At 46.6% G+C, this 23,436-nt stretch overlaps 1 protein-coding gene across 2 annotated transcripts in view; it reads right to left on the bottom strand.

Moving 5' to 3' along the window:
• Nucleotides 1-8,478, bottom strand: part of CHST11 (carbohydrate sulfotransferase 11) — a 261,979-nt gene extending 253,501 nt beyond the window's left edge. The window contains exons 1-2 of one of the 2 annotated variants that reach the window (XM_012814188.2): nucleotides 8,308-8,478; nucleotides 7,926-8,176 (exon numbers count right to left, since the gene is read on the bottom strand). In XM_012814188.2, the coding sequence (XP_012669642.1) occupies nucleotides 7,926-8,043 (118 nt within the window). In that variant the 5' untranslated portion in view covers nucleotides 8,044-8,176; nucleotides 8,308-8,478. Of the gene's footprint in view, nucleotides 1-7,925 lie in introns of both variants that reach the window. The other variant, XM_003783289.3, reaches the window with a different exon arrangement.
• Between the last annotated feature and the right edge of the window lie 14,958 nt (nucleotides 8,479-23,436).

Raw genomic sequence — 23,436 nt, forward strand, 5'->3', positions numbered from 1 at the left:
AAAAAAAAAAAAAAAAAAAATACCTTTCTGCTTAACATACCTAGACTGCTTTCTATGTCCTGCCCTGAACCACAGCAGAATAGAAGAGGCGTGGGAGACACCAGGAGCTGTTTGCGTATGAAAATCCAAGCTGGCTCTTCCCCTCGGGTTCTGTGCACATTGGGGAGGTGGCAACGGAGGTTGGAGGGGTGACCTTGAGAATCACTCATTTATGCTTTAAACAATTCCTAAGCACCTCTGGGCTACGCTCAGGGGCTATAAAAGATGAACCTGACATAGTCCCTGACTTGCTGAATCAAAAGGGGAAGATGTACAAGTAAACAATGACCATGCCTTTCTCAAAGGGCTGAAGAAGAGAAATCACAAACGTCATGAGACCTTAGTGTCCTTGAAGGCAACAAAAATCATATTGGTGATACTTTTGCCAGGAAATTCCTACGTCTACTTCTGCTTAAACCTCCAGCGTCAATCCCCAAGTTGAGTCACTTACTTCCTACACTTCCCATTCCGACTCCTTACCAACCTCAACCTTAATCAGAGGGATACTAACTACAGAGCCCCGAGGCTCTGAAAGTAGGTGCAAAGGAAAGGGAAAAAGATCTGGACAGGCTGCCTGCGGGTCAAGCCTTTACAAGAAGCAGGTAATCGTGGCTGACCGGTACTCCTGAGCCCTCACGGCCCAGATCTTGGAGGAGTGATCTTTCGTCATCACCTGACTGCGGTGATGGAGTGTGCCCTGGTTTACAAACAGTACTTGCACAGATGCCGGAGGCCTCAGAGGGCATCAATTGTGAAGGCACACTGCTAAGAAAGAAAAAGCCTGCTTGTTGAAGGGCAGCAGAGTGCTCAGATGCCATCAACTACAACAAAAATTACATAAATACTAAAATGTAAAAAAAAAAAAAAAAAAAAGTGCCTTGAAGTCAATAAAACAATAATTCATGAGGCTCGGAAGTGGGAGACCCCAGACTAGGACTCAAGTCTTGCACTCCTAGGTCATCCATCCATTTAACCTGTATATTTTATTGAGTGCCTATCTAAGTCTTGTCCCTCTTACAGATATTTTTTATTCATGAATGCCACAGATGGTGCTCTAAAGATTTTAAGGTTTCCCCAAACAAGCTCAGTCAAAATTGTCCTCAAATCTCTCTGATTTGTACATTCCCAGGTTAAGCTTTGAAAGCGGGAGTGGTCTATTGGAGGGCGGGGCTGCAATAGAAGGGAAATAGGATTTACGAGGTGAAGTGACCACTTTACCGAAGTGTATTCCCGGCTCTCCAAAAAGAAACACAAAAGGACAGAGAAGAGGCTTCATTTTCAGCCCTGCTGCATCATGTCCACCCTTGCTCCATGCCACTGTCCCCAGGAGTTCTCTGCTCAGACCCTCCAGGGCTCCCCATCTCATCCCAATACAATAATCTCTCCCTGCCTTGGAGTCCCTGGCTGCCTCCCTGGCTCCCTCTGCTCCAGGTGGGTACTGTGACCCCCTCACCATGCACTCTCCCCTTGGGGACTAGACTAGGATCTGCACTTCTGTCTGCCTGGAAGGTGCTTCCTAGAACAGGCACAGGGCCAGCTCTTTCACTTCCTACTCTGCTCTCCAATGTCATCTTATCAATGACATTCCCTCTTCACCTTCCTATTAAATTACAACCACTGCTTCTCACATCCCTCCACCATCTTCCCTGCTTTTCCTCTGAACACCATCTGATCTACCACGCACTGTCTTTCACATCTACACTGGCTTAAAATGTGTCTACTCCACTAGAATGTAAGTTCCATGAGGGCAGCGAGGTGTGTGTCATATCCGCAGTGCCCAAACAATACCTGTTGGAAGGAAGGAAGGAAAGAAGGAAGGGAGGGAGGGAGGGAGGGAAGGAAGGAAGGAAATGAGGGAGAGGGAAAACAACTCTGCTTGTAAGTTCCAACCACGCTGGGTCTAAGATGCATCAAATTATAAGTTCCAAGAAATTTTAATTGCCAGATCAGATTATTCAATGATATCATAGGGAGAAATGCCTCCCCTTTATTTGTTATAAAGATGAGGGTCCTCCAAAATTCAAGAAAGTCAGAAAAGGGAAAAGAAAAACCTGAGTCAGTAGAATGACTTCTGGTTTTTCTCAGCATGTGAACTTCGAAGCTTCCTGGCAATGATTTTCATGACAGCTTTTCTCATTTGACCTCCAGATTACGAACAGGTTTGTCCTTTTGGTGAATTTCAAAAGGGAAAGGGTGGTGCCAGCACTTGTAAGCCTTCCACTTCCTGTTTTTAAATGGCTGGGCTATCAAGCTAGTTTTGAGCAAAGTAATTTTTCAATCAGACAAATACTAACAGCAGCCACGGCTGCTGGAGGATGGGTTCCCTGACCTGTCACCCGACAGAAATCTCCCAGCCACCCTTTCTATGGTGCATGACGACACCTTTCATTTCAGAAAGCAATGAAAATGAGGACTCCTGAATAGCTCCCCTACCTGTCAAAGGAAAATGCCCAAGTCTCTCTGTTTCATCTCAGCACAGCTATGAAAATGCCTCATCGAGGTGAAAACATTCAAACCTCCAAAAGGCAACTCCATATTGAAAACATCTTTTTTTTTATTAAACCATAGCTGTGTAAAACATCTTATTGTTTAGTTATTTAATACATTTTTATTTCTTCCTTTTTTCTTTTTTTTTTTTTTTTAGAGACAGGGTCTCAAGCTGTTGCCCTGGGTAGAGTGCTGTAGCATCTACATAGCTCACAACAACCTCCAACTCTTGGGCTTAAGCAATTCTCTTGCCTCAGTCTCCCAACTAGCTGGGACTACAGGCGCCTGCTACAATGCCCGGCTCTTTAATGCAACTTTCAAGATTCATAAGCATCCCATATTTGAGACCTTCTTGACACTTTTTCAAAGGAAGTTTTAGGTAGAAGCATAAGAACAGCCCCTAGGAATCGTATTGACTCCAAACTAATTCCATGCATAAACAAAAAGATTCTTTAACGTAAAACTAATTTTGTGCAGCAACCAAAGGAACAATTCTAGACTGACATCCTGCAAAGGGGAGGGACAGGGGTGGGGGGGGTGGAGTCACATGCAGGTCTATAAATTTAAAAGGTTATGGCTAAACACTCTGTCTTTAAGCTGAATAACTAGTTGCCATTATGATGTATTTATTCTAAACACATTATCAAATAGGATACAAAATGTCTGAGGTGATCTCAGCTATTTATATATACAATTGACCCTCCATAGTTGATCACCTCCCTACACTGACCACCTCCTTAAGTTGACCTCGTTTTCATACACTGGACATGCACCACATGAAAATATCAGCACAGTAGGCCTAGTTCAGTGGTTCTCAACCTGTACAGGTCTCAAACCCTTTGGGGGTGGAACGACCCTTTCACAGGGGTCGCCTGCACATCAGATATTTACGTTATGGTTCATAACAGTACCAAAATTACAGTTATGAAATACCAATGAAAATAATTGTATGGTTGGAGGTCACCACAACATGAGGAACTGTATTAAAGGATCGCAGCACTAGGAAGGTTGAGAACACTGGCCTAGTTTCTTATGTTGACCACCTCCATATGGTGACCAGCTTGTTATCGTCCGTTATGTGGTCAATTTACAGAGGTTCTACTGTATTATATACGCATAGATATCTACATGTATATTCTAGGATATAGTTTTTAAAAGTAGCAGTTGCCTCTGGGTGGTGGAATAAGGAAGGCTCTCTCCAATACATCCTAATTTTCTAAAATGCACACATACCATATTTATGTTTAGATTAAAATTATAATATAAAGTGCATTTTACAGTCAACCTGATTAAGTGAAATGCAAGCAGATAACCTGAAAGCCTTTCAATAAAGAGCACCAATTCCAGGTGATGGTGAAAATAAAGATATTACACAAGAAAAGAATAAGGAGAAAGGAATAGAAAGAGAGACAGAAAAAAAGGCTTCCTCCTCTGCTGGCTTCTTTCAATGAACAGTAGCTTTCAAGCAAAAACCAAGTCCTATAGAATAGCACAAAAGGAAGGTTCCCTGCTTACTCCACACAAACACAGCCCAGGGGCCTCTGAGCTTTGTAGGGCCAGACACGGCTCTATCAAAGCCTAGCCATCTGGAGCAGGTACGGGGGACATTTTAAGGTAAGCTGAGCAACTTTCACAGGATGTGCTCAGTGACGAGACAGACCTGTGCAGAAACCACATCTGTTTGGTTCCCTTCTCACCGACTCCATGCCCTTGGAAGGTTGTCTGTCCTGCACATGAATTCCTTTAGATCAATGGCTAGACAAGGCCAAACTTCCCCCAGAATCCAGGGGCAGCCAATTTAGGGCAGGGGTGAAAGCGCTTGCCTGGTGCCTGATGAGCTTACACCGCATCAATGTCTTTGGGGCACTGACAGACCAGGAAGGCAGAAAGCATCCCCATCAGAGAGCCAGAGTTGCTGACCCCAAACTCCTGGGTTCCAGCAATCCTCTTGCCTCAGCCTCCCAAGTAGCTGAGACTACAGGCTCCCACCACAGTGCCCACCTAGGTTTTCTTTCTTTCTTTTTTTTTTTTATTGTTTGGGATTCATGGAGGTACAAAGAATTAGGTTACACTAATTGCATTTGTTAGCTAAAGTCCCTCTTATAATTGATTACCTGAGCTCAGGAGTTGGAGATCAGCCTGAGCAAGAGTGAGATTCCCCACCTCTTTCTAGTTTTAGTAGAGATGGTGTCTCACTCTTGCTCAGGCTAGTCTCAAACTCCTGAGTTCAAGCAATCCAACCGCCTTGCCCTCCCAGAATGCTAGGATTGCAGGTGTGAGCCACTCTCCTCACCTTCTCAGCAAATATCTTATTGAGGCACTGTGCAAAAATTATTGGGATAAAAATGGAACCTTAAACACGGTCCCTACCCTCAACAAAAGGAAAATTCTTAATGAAGGCTATTAACTTAAAGAGTGTCAAAAACTTCTAAAGAAAATTGTTCCATAGATAAGGCCCACTTCTGCTAAACCCTCCAGCAAGTGACACAACTTTACAAATTACTCAATCTTAGGAATTAGAAAAGTCAAAAGACAATGGGCCCCAGATTCAAAATTGAGGAAGGGGCAGGCAGCCCCAGCCAGCTGTCTCCTTTTATTCTTTCTCTCCTTCCTCACACCCCGTGAAGCCCCATCCATTTCTTCTGCAGCACCATTATATTTTCCTCTTCAACACAGAGGTATCTGGCACTCATGTCAGAGGGCTCCAAATTTTTAACAACACAAGCTGTGCCATGCTGTTGTCCCTTCTGCCTCTCCCAGGGTGAGCTGGAAAGATCCCAACTGCAGAACCAGGCTAAAAGATCAGCCATCATTACTCTAAGATCCTTCAGAGGAGCAAAGATTGTGTAACTGTTACAGAAATTCAAACCAGTAGGGAAAAAAATTAGCATGAGCTGTCAGCAACGGCATACTTTAACATAATGATTCCCCCAAAAGAAAATGTTTAATATGAATTCCCAAGTGTATTTTGATGCCCTGTGTAATAATAAAACTGTTAAAATAGAGTTCCGGAGAACTATAGATAATTCAAAATAAGAAAGACCTTTTGACTGAGCTATCTGGAATTCTACATTCAACAGAATGTTTTGAAAGCAGTATTTGCTAAGGACCTGGGGGGGTGGGGGAGAAATGTCATAAAAGCATTCTTATAGAAATTCAAATAATGAACAAATGCCATTTAGGGGGAGAAAAATGGGACCAGAAAGTAAGGCAGGATTAATGACAGAGAATCCTTATCAGCACAAGCTTTAGAAAAGGTTCTCTTCCTCATTTCAAAAGACCAGTCTAAAAAGAGCTAATGCCACTTTGAAGTCAACTTAATAGTCTAACGGGAGCTGGAAATTTTAGCCATGTGCCAGTTACAAGTTGGAAGTTTCTTCCTTGTATGTTTGGCTAGAAAGTAATTTCTCAATTCGCCCACGGGATCCTTGAACACCATTATTTCACTGGGTCTTTAGCAGGTAGAGAGAAACTAAAGCACATTGCTGCTGACACTCATCCCTGTTCCAGACCCTTCTGCAAAGAATGACTGGCCCACATGGTCCCAGCCAAACTTTAAGAGGCCTGAACACATCTCTAGAGTCTAGAACAAATCATCCCGCCCCTTGTTTAAACTGTGAGCTTCAGTATATCCTCGCACCACCCAGTCCCCTGGTACTCTGAAGGAATCTGGCCCAGTCTCCAGTGGCCCCAGGATCTTGGCACTTTCAGATGCCCCTGCCTGTCTGCTGTCTGGCCCTGCCCACTGCAACCAATGCCTGCCTGTCGGAATGCAAGCCAGGTCCATTTTTAAATTCCCTTAGAAGTTTCACAACCACAGGTTTGGGTGATGAGACAAACAGTGCTGTAGTTTGCTGACATTAAACTAAAAATACCCAGCTGCAAACAAAAGCCATCTTTTATAGGGCTGGCTCGGATGTCCTGAGGTTACACGTGGTAGTGTGGGACCGTACCCTGGGCAGTGTGGCGGCCTTAACAACTGCTCCAGGCTGAGCCGGGCAGAGGAGCCGATCTCTCCCTACGCTGTCAAGGAATCTCGCAGGCGGCAGCCCGGCCTGTCTGATGGAAAGAACAGCTTTTTTCCTCTGCCCGGGACCCCAACGCAGGCTCGAGGAAAGTGTGAGCTACACACTAAAAGGAGAGGCGAGAGGCGAATGAAAAACACCAACCCCATTTCCCTGGAAGGAAATGTGTTTCCACCTCCCTCCTCCCTGCAATTAGAAAAGCAAATTATTGCTGTGACTACGCTGAGAAAGGCAACTCGGAGGCGTAAAAAATGGATTTCTGAGCCAACGTGGCCAGGCGGGGCTGCTGGGGAGAGGGAAATGGGAAGCGGGAACGGAGGCTGGGCCGGACTGGGACACTCCGGTGGCCCTGAGGTCTCCTCACAAGGGTCTACCTGTTGGGCTGCAGAGCCCAGCTGCGAACTCCCGGCCGCCGCGCGCGAGGGCGCCCCTCCCTCTGCAGGTCCCAAACTTTCTTTTGCGCCCCTCGGAAGGCGCAAGCCTCGGCCCTCTACTAGTCCAGATTTTGAACGTGGAACTTTTCCTTATGCCACCGGGGACTAAAGGGGGCTCATTCCCACACTGCCTGGGGACCCCAGGTGCTCAGAACCCATGACTAGAGGATGCAAACTCTCAGCCCAGGACCTGGCCAAAGTTTCCTCCAAAACTGCAGTGGTCAAGGCATGACTCTGGAGCTCAGAGTCCCCAGCTTAGAGTTTGGGGGTAAGGGGTGGAGCGGGCACCAGCCGCAAGGTCACTACAGAGCTGGGACCCCGGGGGCAAACAGTCGGAGCCCGGCAGAGGGGCAGCGAGGTGCCCAACCTCTCTCCACACCTGCTCAGCTCCGCGCCGAGCCCCGAACACGTGGGAGCCCAGTCCCGGGCTCCCAGGCTGCTACGGGGACTCGCATCCTCGCCCGGGCGTGCATCGTCCGCCCCGGCCCAGGACCAGGAAGAGCAGCTGGCCGGGCGCACAGCGGCGGGCTGCCGGCGCCTCTTTCATCCTCAGACCTCGGCCGGAGCCGGGAGTTTGGTTCTCCTCAAACCAATCCGTCACCCCCGGTAGCGCCCCACACCTCTACCTTTCCCTGCCACCTCGCAGACAGACCAGGGACACAAAGAAAAAGAAAAAAAAGAAGAGAGAGAGAAAAAAAAAAAAAAATACCGCCCCTCCTGGTCCCATCCTCCAGCTTGGAGCCGGGAGGAAGAAGAGGAAGGAGTACACCTTCCCTCCTCATCCCCATCCCGGCTCGGTGGCGCGGGCAGCAAGGAGCACCGAAGAGGCCGAGGGGGAAGAGATAAGGTTGGAAGAGGCAGAAACCAGGCAGAGCGAGCGAGCGAGCTAGAGCGCGAGAGAAGAAAATATCCAACAAAACCACGCTAACGCGCCCCCTACCTGGGTGCAACATACTTTGGAAATAGAAGATGACCAGGATAAAGGATCCCAAGCAAGTGGCCAGCACCATCCGGCAAATTCTGTTCATCCTCATCACTTCCAGCAGCGCCGGCTTCATGGCTTTGTCCTGGCTGCGGGAATCGGGGTGTCCGGGAGGCGCGCCCGGGGCGCAGGAGCAAGGAGCCCGCCGCGCGGACCGGAGCCCGGGAGGCGCAGGGCAGGGCTGGGCACGGCTAGCCAGGAGGGTCGCGCTGGCTTGGCGGCGGCTCTCGGAGCCCCCGGCCCGGGAGGGGGTGTGGAAGGCGCGGGAGTTGGTCTGGAAGTGCCGAGATGCGTGGACCGGCGGGCTGCGCGCCGCTGCTCCTCCTCTCCGCCTCCCCGCGCCGCTCCGCCGCCTCCTCCGCTCCCGCCGGCGGCCGCCGCTGCCTCCTCGCGGGCCGGGCGGCTGGGGTGCAAGCGGTGATGATGGTGCTGCCGCCGCTGCGCCTGTCGGACGGGACCCCTCCCTGCTCTCCGAAGGCTACTTCATTGCGCTCCAGTGATCTATATATTCCAGGGCTGGGTTTTACCAAATGCAACTCGCAGCCCCTGGCGAGGGGAGGGCGCCTGCGGAGAGCCGCGAGCAGGGAGGGAGGGAGCCGAGCGCCGGGGCGGAGCGTCGCGCTCCCCCCGCCTCTGCCCGGGATGTGGTCGCGTCCAGCTGTTTCCCGGGGAGCCCGGAGCGCGCGCCGCGCTCCCGCAGGGTCCCAAAAGCCCTCAGTCCCCGGCCCGGCTCAGCCGCCGTCTGGAGGTTGTGTCAGCGTTTCCATGACAAAACCTGGAGGAAAGAAAGATGAATAAAATCGCCTCGGTGCTGCCACCCACCCCAGCCAGCGTTAGGAAAGCGAAGTGGCAGGGAGCGGGCTCAGTTTCCGAGGGGGGACTGAGGGAGGGGTTCTGGTGACACGCGATTATCTAGATCCCTGGACGACGTAGCGGGGAAGTTGCCCTAAGCCCCTGCGACGCCCTTTTCCTGATGCCCAGAATGGGTAGGTTTCGCTTTTTGTTTTTGTTTTTTTCTTTCCGACGACAGCCCAATTTTAGGAAAGGGTTAAAGAGGGCTGCCTTAAAGTCAAGGTTAGGGAAACTGCATGACCCTCAGGGGTCAGGTGAGGCTGACCTTACCCAGAGACTTAAGCAGAGTCTGGAACATTTACCCTCAACCCCATCCCTCAAGGCAAAAGGGGTCTGTGGATCGAGCTCCTTCCAGATTATTCAAAGTGCACAGGAGTCTGAGGCAGGAATATGTGAGATGTCCCTAGGAAGCCGCCTCCTTCAAGTCCAACCCACTGCTGGGAAAACCGAGGCAGCCTTAGCATGGCGGGTAGACGGAAAGATGGTACTGCTTTCTTGGTTTGTGTAAACTGATTTAAAATGTCCAATTCCGTGCGTTTAGATCGTTTAGCCATCAATGAAGTGGACAGAGGCTATTAGTGTAAGGGAAAAAATGTTATTGTAAAGACTAATTTTTGTGCCTTACTGTCAAGTCATTACTGATAATAACTCAATTAATAATGAATTAAGATCTTGTGTCTTTCATTGCCTCTCACAAAATAGGCATTTGATGAATTCTGATTAAGTCTGGATGTAATGGGCCTTATCCTCCCCTCCATAAAACAGAGCCACAACTTACAGTCAGACACATACAGCAAAAACCACCTGTGTAACCTCAGTTCGCCTCCCCCAAAGTTTTCCTCCAGCAGTTGCATGGCTGGGAAAGTAACAGTCAGCGACCTTGCCTTTGATTACAGAAGACAATCAATTACAGCACAATATTTATGTTGCCTGTTTGTACTGTATTAATTTGTAGGCACTTGTGAATGAGTTGCTTGCTTGACAGGAGCCAGGCTGATCAAGCCCCAGTCATTCTCCAGTGAAAGATGGGAGATTGGGCATGGGAGCTGCACTGTCCCCACCGCCAGCACCAAGGGAGGGGATTCCTTACAGGGAGCGTGACTAGATGGGCACTTCATCTGGTTTTACAGAACCAGGGAGGGGAAGGGACTTGCTCACAGGTCACCCAACATGACAAAAAAACCACACTGCTACTCATACCCAAGCCTAGACATGCATCAGGTGGTTTGGGAAGTCACAGGACCATGGGAGAGGTCAGAAGTCTAAGTTCTTGTGGGTTGTGGAGGTCACAGAGTTGGCCCATATGGCAGGAGAAGATGGGGATCCATGCCCAGCATCCATTTTAACATTTCCGCAATGAGGAATTGGCCCATGCATGAGAAGTAAGGCTCTAACAGGTAAGTTACCACCTCCTCCAAGAAGTCTTCCCTGATTTCTCACCTGAAGTTGCCTCTTTCCTCCTCTGTGCTGACCACTAGATCCAAACCCGTCTTGGGCCACTGTACCCACTAGGCTGAACTCCTTCCTGGGGGCGCAAGTTGTCTTTCTCCAGGGCCCATAGTGACTGGCACGTGGTACAAAGATGTCGAAGATGGGAAGGTGATGCCTTCTTAGACAAGGAGGTTAAATCAGCTTACCTTTAACGTCTATGGTAATGGCCAGTGGTAATAGTCTGCAATCTCCTTGTTCTTTGCACACTGGGAATGAAAGGAAATGTTCTATTCTTATCTCCCGATTTGCACTGTCTCCTGCCCAACTGCCAGTAGAGGCACTGTCTGCTTTCAGTTCCCAGCCTAACAAAACTTGGTCACATCTGTTACTCATGCCACATAATAACTATTGACCAGATAAAAGACAGTGTTAACTGGTAGGACTGAGGTAAAAGGAGAAGATTTTACTCTTGGAACATTGAAAGAGGTCAGGCTTACTCTTCAGATTCTGTTTCCCTCCTTTCTCTAAATTCCCTTTTATCCTGACAGCTTCTGCATATCGGCACTGCGCTCATGGTGGGACCTGGCTTCATTCACTCACTCTCCAACAACGGACAAATAAAACTGGTATCTGCCTTTTTTCAAGCCTGGCACGGCCCTTTCTCCTAGTTGAGGAGAAAGTCCCATTTATGTTGACAATCTTGTAAAATTTATAGCAGAGGAAAACATAGGCAAAATCAGAATTCTGGCTTGTGGGGGCCATCAGCAGGGACCCTTCAGATAGTTCTGTAGCCCCTCCAATCCGTGCAGGGTGAGCTCGCCCCCATTCCTGTAGCTTAAGCCTACAATGTGCTGTCTTGTTAAGATACTGCAAACTGGCAGCGATGCCCCTTTCTCCACTTTGTTGGAGAGAGAGGTGGGCCCAGGGTACTAGTAAACAGAGAGCTCTTTAGCATCCTTGGGGGACGGTGGGATGTGTCTTCTGCCAACATCAGCCAAGGGCCCCAGACTGGCTCCTCCGAGGACTGGCTCTGCCCATTTGCATCTTTCTGGCACCTCTAGCACAAAGGACACTCAGTTAACCAGAGCACAGTAAATGTTTGTGGACTTGAATTAAAACCATTTGCCCACAGCATGCAGAGATCTTAGGGTACAAATTTTCTACAGGTAGGTAAACCGCAAATACACAAGTGGGTTACTCATGGCCTGACTCGGAGAGCGAGGTCTTCTCCCGCAGGCTTTTCAGAACAAGGTGAGGGAGGGAGAAAGGAAGAGAGAGAGGGATGGAGAAAGAGAGGGAGGACAAGAGAGAGGAAGGGGAGAAGGAAAGAGAGGAGACTGAGGGAGGGAAGACAAGAAGAGGAAAAAAGGAGGGGGGAAGAAGGAAGAGAAGAAAAAGGAGGGAGGAGAGAAATGCCCGCTACTACTGCAGCTCACTGCTGCTGCTGCCTTTGCTCCTACGCCCAGGTTAGGCCTCCACTCCCTCTCGGACCGAGGACCAAGTTCTGCTGGTCCTTAGGGCCCTGCACTAGGATGACTCCAGCTCCCTCTGGTGACCCTGGCCACCTTCTTGTCTTTAGGCACAGCCCAGAAATCAGTTCCCAGAGTTGCTCATCATTCCCCTCAAACATTTCTCAGCTGGTGGCCCCTCATAATCCCCAAACTTCATGGACTTAGAAGCCCTCTGCTCCACAACATCCCCCCACCACTGGCAATTCTAGCAGCCCTCCAGGGCCAGGCTATGTTCCAAGCTGTCTATGTATCTTCCCTCAAGATGGATTTCCAGATGGGCCAGTATTATCTCATTTTACAGAGGGAGAAACTGAGGCAGGAGAAGGTGGCATGCCACCCCAGGGTCACACAGCTGGTGTCGGCAAGTGTGAAGGTGAGGTTATAAAGGCAGAAGCCTGGCAGCTTCAGTGGCCCCAGGGCCCCACCTCCTCCACTGCTGTTCAGCCTGTTAGGCTGTGAGCTCAGGCAGGCCAGGTTGTCCTCTGTGTCCTGGGGCAGGTCACTTCACCTCTCTGAGCACCACTTTTTAGAGCTGCCTCATAGGACATAGGAGAGGATGACATGGACTCAGTGGCTATAAGGCACAATCACTGTGATTTTTTTCTCCCCCCACCCCTTTGCCACAGCCTCCTGCAGCCCTTTGACCCACCTACCAGACCATCTAGCTCTTTCTACTGGGTCTTTCCAGGACCCCTTCCGGCCTCTTGCAGTTCCCCATTTACAACATTAGCATTTCTTGAGCAACCTTGACATTCATGGCATGCTAATTTATTGAAATATTCATTTGTGTTTGTTCTCCTGGTATTTTTCACTGCCCCTCCATTTCCTACAGGCTTTGTGCTACCCTTCCTGAGGGATTTGATGACGGCTTTCTGGGAGAAAAATGTTACACTAGGGGAAAGATAATGCCAGAGAGGGCAGGGGGGATTTAGGAAGGGAAGGGTGAGTACTCTGCTGCTTTACGCCCTGGGAGGCAGACGGGCTCTGGTGCTCTGTAGGCAACAAGGGAGGCTGAAGCCCAGGTAGTGGCCTCACTGTCACCAGGGATTCGAGTGCCCTACACATGGTACAAAGTTGCAAAACTTCTGACCTGAGAGAGCTTCAAGAACAGAGACAAGCAGATGCTTTGGAGTTGACCATGTGACCAGAAGGGCCACCCAGCCTCTGGTGCCAGAGCCAGATTAAGACACTGAGAACCTCTGAGCACTGGGAACTTTCTGATGGACCACTGCCACTTGTAATTCAAAACAGAAGTAACCTTAAAGCAGAAAGTACATTTAAAAAAAATGAACCACTTCAGATTTTTTTCCTGATGCTTTTTTCTCCTAGCTTTATGGAAGCATAACACACATAAATAAAACCTATTCAAAGTTTACAGTTGGCTACATTTTGGCAATTGTCTACAAGTGTGTACAAATCTTTCTTGCCCCTTTTTAGTTGATCCCTGGCTCAGACCCTGGCCCCAGGCAACCACTGATCATCTTGCTTTCACTATAGTTGTGCCTTTTCTACAATTTCTTAAAAGTGGAATCACATTGTAGGTAACCTGCCATGTCTGGCTTCCTTTGGCTTATCAAAGTTATTTTGAAATGCACTCACCTTGCTGCATGTATTAATATTTACGTCCTTTGGCTCGGCACCTGTGGCTTAAGTGGCTAAGGCGCCAACCATGTACACCCAAGGTGGCGGGTTCGAATCCAGCCCAGGCCTGCCAAACAACAATGACGGCTGCAACCAAAAAATAGCCGGGTGTTGTGGTGGGCGCCTGTGGTCCCAGCTACTTGGAAGGCTGAGGCAGGAGACTCTCTTGAGCCCAGGGGTTGGAGGTTGCTGTGAGCTGTAATGTCACAGCACTCTACCCAGGGGGACAGCTTGAGGCTCCTGTCTCAAAATATATATACATATATATTTACGTTCTTTTATGGCTAAGCAGTGTTTCAGAGCACAGATTTACCACAATTCATTTATCCATTGGTGGATGGACATTTGCACTGTTTCTACATTTTATCTATTATGAAAGATGATGCTATGAACATTTGCATCCAAATCTTTTATGGACAAATAATTTATCTCTTGTAAATACCTAGGATTTCTAAGCCACTGCCTAACTCTTCTCCAAGAGACTATGCCCTTTTGTGTTTCCACCAGCAAACTAAGAGCATCCTATATCCTCACCAGCACTTAGTGTTGGCAGTCTTTTTAATTTTAGCCATGGGAAGTGGTATCTGATGGTAGTTTTAATTACATTTCCTTAATGACTGGTGAGGCTGAGTGTCTTTTCATGTGTTTGTTAATCCTTCATAAATTCCTCATGAAATGCCTGTTCAAAAAATCATTTGCCTATTTTTTATTCATACAGACGTCAAGATGTTCTACCACCCTTTTATATTATTATTATTTTATCCCATGTCATATTATGAAAGTATGTCATATCAGGATTTAATCCTCATAGGCAAGTACAGTCCCTAAATCATTAGTAACAGACAACAGTCCAAGGATGTTGTAGAAATGAGGCCAGGAAAATATAAGCCGGTTCATATTATTTCCCTGCGAAGTCCCTCGGGATATTCTATATTGTTCTCCAACCATCTGTGTTCTATGAGTTACAAAGAAACAAAAAAGCACATCTGCCTGGTTGGTCCACTGAGAAACTTGAGTCACATTATCAAAAAACCTCAATGGCCCAGTGTTATTTTATTCATTAAGGACCTGGCTGGATAATCAAAGAAATGCAAATTATAAGAGCACTCATCACAGTTTACAGTAATGACTTCTTTAATGACTCTTTTTCCTGCTGACCTCTGAGCTACCTGAGGGATTCAGGGCCCATGTCTGTATTGCTGGGAATTAACACAGAGCAGTCTAGCAATGCATATTCAAGGAGTGATGCCATTTTTACCTAGAATCTTAGCAATGACTATAAGATATTGATAACAGCCAGGGCTGTGAAGAAAAAGAGAACCATTATAAACTGATGGTGGAAGTACATATATGTAAGTAACATTTCTGGAAAGTGATCCAGCAGATTTCAATGGACTAAAATCACTAAGTTACTGATTGATAGAACTGAAGCATTTATGTACCTACCTCTACTAAAAATACCCTAAGTTTTCAACAATAAGATGTGGCTAAACAAATTATAAACCCTCCACATAATAGAATACTCTGCAGCCACTAAAAAGGATAATGACTGAATCAATAAAAGGACAATGACTAAATCATCTAAACAATGTGTAGATATGCTTCTGGTTTTTTGCATAAATAAAGCAAACATAATTAGATTTATATACAAATGTATGTGTGCTTTATAAAACAAAGTGTTAATGGGAGGTATTTATCTCTATATAGTGAGACTTTTAATTTATTTACTGTATTATCTAAGTATTTTTAAAAAATACAGTAGCTTCCTCAGGCTACGGTGCCATGATGTCAGCCTTGCTCACAGCAACCTCAAACTCCCAGGCTCAAGTGATCATTCTGCCTCAGCCTCCTGAGTAGAGGGACTAGAGGCACCCACCATAATGCCCAGATAATTTTTCTATATTTAGCAGAGACAGGGTCTCACTCTTGCTCAGGCTAGTCTTGAGCTCCTGAGCTCAAACGATCCACCTGCCTCAGCTTCCCGGAGTGCTAGGATTACAGGCGTGAGTCATCATGCCTGGCCTAAAAAAGTATATATTATTCTTAAAAAGACAAAATCTATAGCTATTTTCATTTTCAGAAAGGAAAAATTATTCTACCTAATAAAAGAACTTTAAATTATTAAAATCCAGTTTAAGCCCCTACTTCTTCTGAGAAGTCTTCCTTAATTATTTCAATCTACAGAGTTATCTTTCTGCTTATAAGAGTTAAACCACTTAGGCCAGTCTCCATGCCTTGTGTCTGTAATCCTAGCACTCTGGGAGACTGAGGCAGGCAGATCGCTTGAAACCTGGAGTTTGAGGTTACATGAGCCACGCTGAGGCCATAGCACTCTAGGCTAGGGCAACAGAGTGAGACTTTGTCTCAAAAGAAAAAGAAATAATTAGGGTGGCACCTGTGGCTCAAAGGAGTAGGGCACTGGCCCCATATACTGGAGTTGGCGGGTTCAAACCTAGCCTGAGCCAAAAAACTGCAAAAAAAAGAAAAAGAAAGAATTAAACCACTTCTCTATAATTCAGCACTTCCAAACTGTCATATACAAGTGTTTCATCATTTTGTGAGTTGTTCCCTGTTCCTTGGCCATACTACATAAGCTCATGCAGGTTGGCTGCTGGGACCTGTGACCACAGAACCTGGTGCAGTGCCGGCCACACAGTGGATCACCCACAAGTCCTTGCCAACTAACTTCCTGATCCATTGGAATGGCCTTTTATTGCCTACTTACTATGTGGCAGACTCTGGTAAGCACTGTACATACCACCACTGATCCTCATTCCAATTATACACAGACAGTGTGAGTATCCCCTTACACAGATGGCAAAACTGAGCCCCAAAAAGATGAAGGGAATAGATCACATCGACATAGCTGTTACGTGCCAGAGGTAGGATTTGAACTAAAGTTATGTGTATATGGCACCAAAGCCCATGCTTAGGAGAATATGGAGCATATTTTTATGTCCTACAGATACCTCCTCCAGACTTCCTATGAAGATCAACCCTTATAAGGGTTTGGAGACAGAGGCCAGAGAAGCTCAGGGGAGTTAGGGGGGCAACAAGGAGTTAATGGAGAGTTTTCCTGCCAGGCAGCTGGGTCCTCGCTGCCCCAGACTTACTCACTTTCTGAGACTTTCATGTAGGTCAAATCTTTGTAAAGCCCTCTGTCCCTTTCCTCTCCCTCCCAACACAGTTGCACAGAGGGAAGGATGAGATGAGTCTGTGTAAATGATTGGAGCCAACAATTCTCACCTTTGTCTTTTCTTGACCTAGAGTGCTGTGAAAAATCATATGTCTCGGAGTTGTTTATGACCCTGTCTCTGAAAATGAAAGGGCTCTCTATAAACCTGCTGACCCAAAGTATTGTGGGGTGGCAGAGAGTCCAAAAAGAGGAATTCTCTAAGTATTCTGTTAGAGACTTTTTCCCCTTAAAACAATCCCTTGTGTTATGTGGGCAGACAGAGAAATATTTGTTAAGTATTTGTCACAGCAATGTTATTCCTATATGTCAAAGGAAAATTGACTAGTTCACTACCTTTGCAAAGATTTTTGTTAAATGATACATTTTCCCTTAATGTCAGCATCACCCGTATGTTGCTGGTAGAAGCAACAGGAACAATGTCTTTGAAAGACACTTTGGAACTCCCTTATGCCAGCAATGGGGCTGAGGGAGCAGTGTGTTTACTGGGAGAGTTTTGGAGTCAGGCAGACCTGAATTTGCCTTTGGTGAGCCACACAACATTTTGCAGCCTCAGTTTCCTCATCTATAAAATGGGAACAATGACATACACTTTCAGAATTGCTGTGAGGACAACAAACCCCAGTCAGGCCAATCAGAGACACCTGTAGCACAAGTTAAGATCGGAACTGATGACGCAAACAAAGATGCATAACTGGCAGAGAATTTATTTTAGTGGTGGCATCACCAAAATCCAATGGTGCTAGCCCCGGCAGCCTCATGGAACTGGCTGTGTGCTGTGATTTGGGGCTATCACCAACCTCCCTTCTTCTTGTTGATTTTTGTTTGTTTGTTTTTATTTTGGGGGTTATTTTTGTTTTGGTTTTTTTTTGTTTGTTTGTTTGTTCATTTACTTTGAGACAGGGATCTTGCTCTTGCTCAGGCTGGTCTTGAACTCCTGAGCTCAATCAATCCACCCATCTCGGCTTCCCAGAGTTCCAGGATTACAGGCATGAGCCACCACGCCTGGCATCTTCCCATTGATTTTTAAGCTATTTCCCAGCCTTCCTAGGATTCCTCCCAGTTAACTATGATGCTTTCAATAAATTCATTTTTTGCTAAAATCATAGTTTCTGTTGCTTGCAGCTGAGAACACTGAATATACAGATTACAAGGTATGGATGGGGAAGCAGAACCTCTACCTGCCGGTGTCTAACGGGGGTTGGCCTATTTCCTTCACCTCTATGACTACTTGCTACCAGACAGGAGGTTAAAAATAGGGGATACCAAAGGCCAGCCAAGGTAGAGTACCATTCGTTCCTCTGAAGTACGTTTATTCTTTTAGGTGCATCATGATCCAGCACGCCCCAATCTGACAAGAGTTGAGCGAAGAGGTGAACTAGGAGCTAGGAGGCCTAGGCTGAAGTCTCAGCACACCTCCACCTGGCTGTGTGACTGCTGTGGCCTAAACCATGTCCTCCAAAAAGGCCTTAGCCCCCAATGCAACTATATTTGGAGACAAGGCCATTCAGGGGGCAAGTAAGGTTAACTAAAGTCATGAGGGTAAGGCCCTAATCCAAGAGAACTGGTGTCCCTATAAAAAGAAGAGACACCAGAGGTGTCCCCAGAAAAAAGGTCATGTGTGGACACAGTGAGAAGGCAGTCATCTACCAGCCTCACCAGGAACCAACCCTGCTGGCATCTTGATCTTGGACTTCCCATATCCAGAGCAGTGAGAAAAATAAATGTTTATTGCTGGAACCCCCGAAGCTATGGTATTATGTACGACAGCCTGAACAGACGAATACAGTGATCCCCAAGTCAATCACTCTGTAGAGCAGTGATTTTGAACCGGTGTGCCATGGCACTAGTGTGCTAGGAGAGGATCTTAGTTGTGCCATGACAATTTCTAAAGGTCATTAATTAAATTATTTTTGAAAGAAGTCCAAAGCACAATAAGTTTATTCTTTTTTTTTACTGTTTTTTGATCAACATAATTTAAGTGTGCCATGGAAGTGTAACCATAGTTTCAAGTGCACCGTGAGATAAAAAAGGTTAAAATACACTGCTATAGAGGATGCATGTCATGTTGAGTCCCACTCAAGGCAGGAACCAGAATTTGCTCCTGCCCAGAATCCCTTGCAGCATGTGACCAGGCTGCATCCAACAGACATGCATGATGTGTGGCCAGGGTGGCAGCAGAGTCCAGCTCTTGGAACAGCTGTGAAGACTGCATAGGAACCAGCCCGAAGTGCATCCATATGAGCCATGGAGTCTGTCCTAAGGGGCTGTGAAGTCATTTCCTGTGACTGCTGTAAAAAATTACCACAACTTGGTGGCTTAAAACAATAGAAACCTATCCTCCCAAAGTTCCAGTGGCCAGAACTCTGAAATCAAGATGTTGGCAGGGCCATGTTCCTTCCGAACACTCTAGGGAAGAATCTGCCCTTGCCTCTTCCAGCCTTTGGCAACTCCAAGCATTCCTTGGCTTGTGGCCTCATCACTCCAATCTCTGCCTCCGAAGTTTTCATGTGGCTTATCTGTATCTGTGTCTTTTCCTTTTCTGTCTCTTATAACAACACTTGTCATTGGACTTGTGGCCCACCTGGATAAATGAGAACAATCCCTTCTCGAGATCCTTAAATTACTTAAATCAGCAAAGGTATTTTTTCAAAATAGGGTCACATTCTCAGGTCCTAGGGCTTAGAATGTGGACATAATCTTTTTATTTGGGGGGGGGGGAGCACCTTTCAAACCAGTACAGATACTGGTATCTTTTTGAGACATCCCCAGAAGCACTTGTTTCCAGTTGAATTGGCACAGACTTGCTTCTCTGATCCTCCTGGAATTTCTGTGAGCCACCTAAGACCCTTTAAAATATTCCCTTTCCAATTTTTTCCCCCCAGATTAATGTGAGGGTACAAGCAATTAGGTTACAATGTTTGCATTTGTTAGGTAGAGTCCCTATTATAGTTATGTCCCACACCCAAAAGATATGTCGTATATACCCTTATATTGTGACCATTAAGTGGGGGCACACCCTTCCCCCTCCCTCCTTCTTCCCCTTCCTTTTAAGTGAACAGAGTATTTGCCTTTTAACCAAGAACTCTGACTGGTACAAACTTGACTTTCCAGGTCTCACTCTTCCAAGTGGAAAATGCAAGAATTGGACCAAGTAAGCTTTAACATCCCTCTCATTCTGACTCAGATCAACTCCAGAATTGTTTGCTAAGCTCCTTTCAGGGAGATGTGACAAGTTGACGCCATCAATATTGGGAACTCAAATGGAAAGCCTTTCCCCTAAGACCTCCACAGGCGTGGAAGAGGCTCGGAAAAGAGCGGGTTGAAGGATGGATGCGGATAAACCCCAATAACCTTGGAATGCAAAGCTGATTCTGGGGAGTCAGATTGCTAATATTCAGGATGTTAGATGATCTCTGATAATGATAGACCCGGGCTCCGGAAATGAAATTAAGAATGCTGATCAGCAAGGGAAGAGCAACAAGAACTAATTGCCCACAGCAGGGAGTGACTTTTCAGACCCAGCAGTGGGAGCGACCGTGCTCCCATGAGCACTGGAGGCAGCACACTTCAGAGAGTGCACAGTGCCAGGAGGTCAGGGTCCTGACCCCAGCTTGGCCACCAGCCCACTGTGTGTCTGGCAGGTCATTCCCTTTCCCTGGGTCTCAAGATGTGTGTGAGATAGAGCCTGAGAAAGCAGCAAACCGATACACAAGGTTAGGATCTGTTTTAAAAAAAAAAACAAAACCTCAAGTAGTACCTCTCAGCAGGACCATTCTATGAGGGGAAAAAGGGACTCCCATTTTCTCCCTGGTTTTAAGATCAGCATCATATGGATAACAACGTGCCTTCTTTTTTGAGTCATCAAATAATCCCATTTAGGCAGCCCCTGGCCCCACAACTATACTACTGAGGAACATTTGGGTTCAGAACTCCAATTCCAACTAGTTTCAACACAAAAGGACTTTTTCAGCTCCTGTAATTGGGATCTGCAAGTTGGCTTAGACATGACAGGATGTGGGATTCCACCTGCATCTTACAGACAATGTCCCTTTCCAGCCCTGGGCCAAGCTTTCTTCTGTGTCGTCTCCATTCTCAGGTGACTGCCACCTGCTCCAGGTTGTCCTTCAGCTGAGAGTCCACTGGGAAAAGAGCACCTTCTTCCCAACGGCTTCAGCAGGAGTCCTGGGCTGTGTTCTGATGGGCCCTGCTCAGCCCGCATCAGCCACAGTGACATTCTCATTGTGCAAGCTTGGACAACATGTTCTATCCTGTAGCCAGAAGTGAGGTCAGCCCCATCCACATCTCAGGGACTGAGCATAGTGCCCCCCCTTTTCTGCACAGGGTCTCAGATCCGGATGCGTCTCCCTGATCCTACTCATAGTAGGTTCTAGATTCTGCTGGAGGTCATTTGTTCTCTGGATCCCTGCACATCCTGGGTTGGCCACAGGAAGCCCTGAGGAGGGTAGCAGGCCACCTTGCTACCCAGATACTTCCTTCCACCTGGGCTACCTACCACCCTGCCCTGGATGAGGATGAGACTGCATGGGGGCCCTCTCGACCCTCCCCAGGTGCCCTGGGGAAGTTTGGCCTGACCCTCCTGTGGCCAGTGCCCCAAGTGCTCCTAGGCTGGGGATGTGGGGAGAGGGGGTACAGGAACACTGGCATTTGAACTGCTCACTTGGTTTCCTTCTCTCTTCTCCTTCCCACTGTTCTGTGAGAGAGGAACATGTGGCCACAATGTCATATCCAGAGTAAAACTCCAGTGTCCAGGCAGTCGGTCCTGCTGTTGTTAAGTTGCTAACACATTATATGGCTTAATGGTCACATAATGGGACTGCAGGACCAACCAGAATGAGAGCTAAAAGGTACAGAAAATCCTTTTCTCTCTTGGCAAATCCTGTTTTTCAATGCCACTTCTGTATCCAAGCCTGAGGAATGGCCTTTTTGCTCCAGAAGGAACCTTTCTTTCCCTGGGGAGAGAAGCCTCAGAGCCTAGGCTTGGGGTAGCTGACTCCAAAGGCGAGTGAAATTTCATGCCCCCCTTATTTCATTCCAGAAATGATGATTTGCATTTGTGTGGAGCTTTCCAGTGTAAATGTGTTTTCATGAACATCAATCATGACAACTCAGTGATTGGGGTAAGCATGCCCATTGTATAGGCAGAAAAACTGAGTCAAAGAGAGCTGGTTAATGGCAGAGCTTGGACTTGTATTTCTATCTTCAGACAAATATATGCTGAACATATACTACATTCCTTGATGGACTTAGGAATTTTTTTTTTTTTGAGACAGAGTCTCACTTTGTTGTCATTAATAGAGTACCATGGTGTCACAGCTCACAGCAACCTCAGATTCTTGGACCCAAGCAATTCTCTTGCCTCAGCCTCTTGAGTAGCTGAGACTACAGGCACCCACCACAACGCCTAGCTATTTTTAGGGATGGGGTCTCACTCTTGTTCAGGGTGGTCTTGAATCCATGAGCTCAGGCAATCCACCCACCTCGGCCTCCCAGAGTGCTAGGATTACAGGTGTGAGCCACCATGCCCAGCCTCCGGACTTAGGAATTTTTTATTAAGCTTTCCTTTTTTATTCATTCTTACTAAAACCTACAAATCCTTATAAAGAAATTATATTCATATATGGATTCATAAAAATTCATAGTTTTAGTTTGAAGAATAAAGTTTGTTTGTCCCATTATGTTTAGGTGGGTCAAATGGAAATAACTTCAGCATTAAAAGTTTGGCCAGGGGGGAAAAATCTCCTTGAAATCCAGCGCCATTTCATAATTTGACACCTATGAAACATTGGCCTAGTAGATCTCCGAAGTGCCTGCCAGCTCCAATGGACCAGGGTTTTTCCTATGGAATTCACTCCAGGCAAGAGTCTGGATCAGAAAGCTCCTTCCCAAAGCTGCATTTTCTTGTTTCTTAAGTAGCATGAGTTCCTCTTTAATACTCTCATTTTTAGGAAAGAAAATGCATGAATAAATGCTTGAAAGAAAAAAAAGTCCAAATTGGGCAAATACCAAAATTTGGACAAACTGAACAGCTGAAAGAAGGCAAAGTGTCAGAAAGAAACTTGGTCTTCCTGAACCAATTCATGAAATGATTTTTTGAAATAGCCAATTTGTCTTGTACACATGTAATGCAATTTGATTTACCGAAATTCAACTTTGGTTCAGAGTCTGTGGTGCAGTGAAGCTTACCTATCATAACAAGGGGAAGGTCATCACTCCTGGAAGACTGGGTGCTGCTGGTGATTCTCTATGTGATTCTGGAGACTTCTCTGCCTCCGCTGGCTTCCAAATTTATACCTTCAGCTCTGCCTCCTCCTGAACCCCTGAACTTCAAACTCAAACATTCATCTGTCTGCTTGTCTACAGAGCCTCTTGGGTATATGACAGCATCTCAGCTTGGATGTAACCAAAAGATAATTCTTGATTTGCACCCAAATCTTGTTTTTGTTTGTTTATTTGTTTTTTGGTCTCCACCCCACCCCAGTCTTTAACATCTCCTTAGATGGAAACACCCGCCCAATTTTTCTAGCCATAAACTTAGGAGGCACCCATAATCTTTATCGTGAGTATCAATAGCAAAGGCATCTATTGTTCATTAAGGGGGACAGTGACCAAAAATAATTGTGTCTTAAACCAAACAGAAATTTATTTTGCTTATGTCTTCCTATAGAGAGGGAGGGAGGTAGTCCAGACTTTCTAACATGTCTCCACTCCATGAAGGTCTCGGGGATACAGACGACATCTCCATCATTATCCCACCGCTGGATGTGGTCTAGCTCTTCATGACACAGCATAGCAGCTAAAACACCAGTCATTGCATCAG

This window comes from Otolemur garnettii, unplaced genomic scaffold (genome assembly GCF_000181295.1).
Source record: "Otolemur garnettii isolate 467f Iridium unplaced genomic scaffold, OtoGar3 scaffold00007, whole genome shotgun sequence".
NCBI classification, from domain to species: Eukaryota; Metazoa; Chordata; class Mammalia; order Primates; family Galagidae; genus Otolemur; species Otolemur garnettii.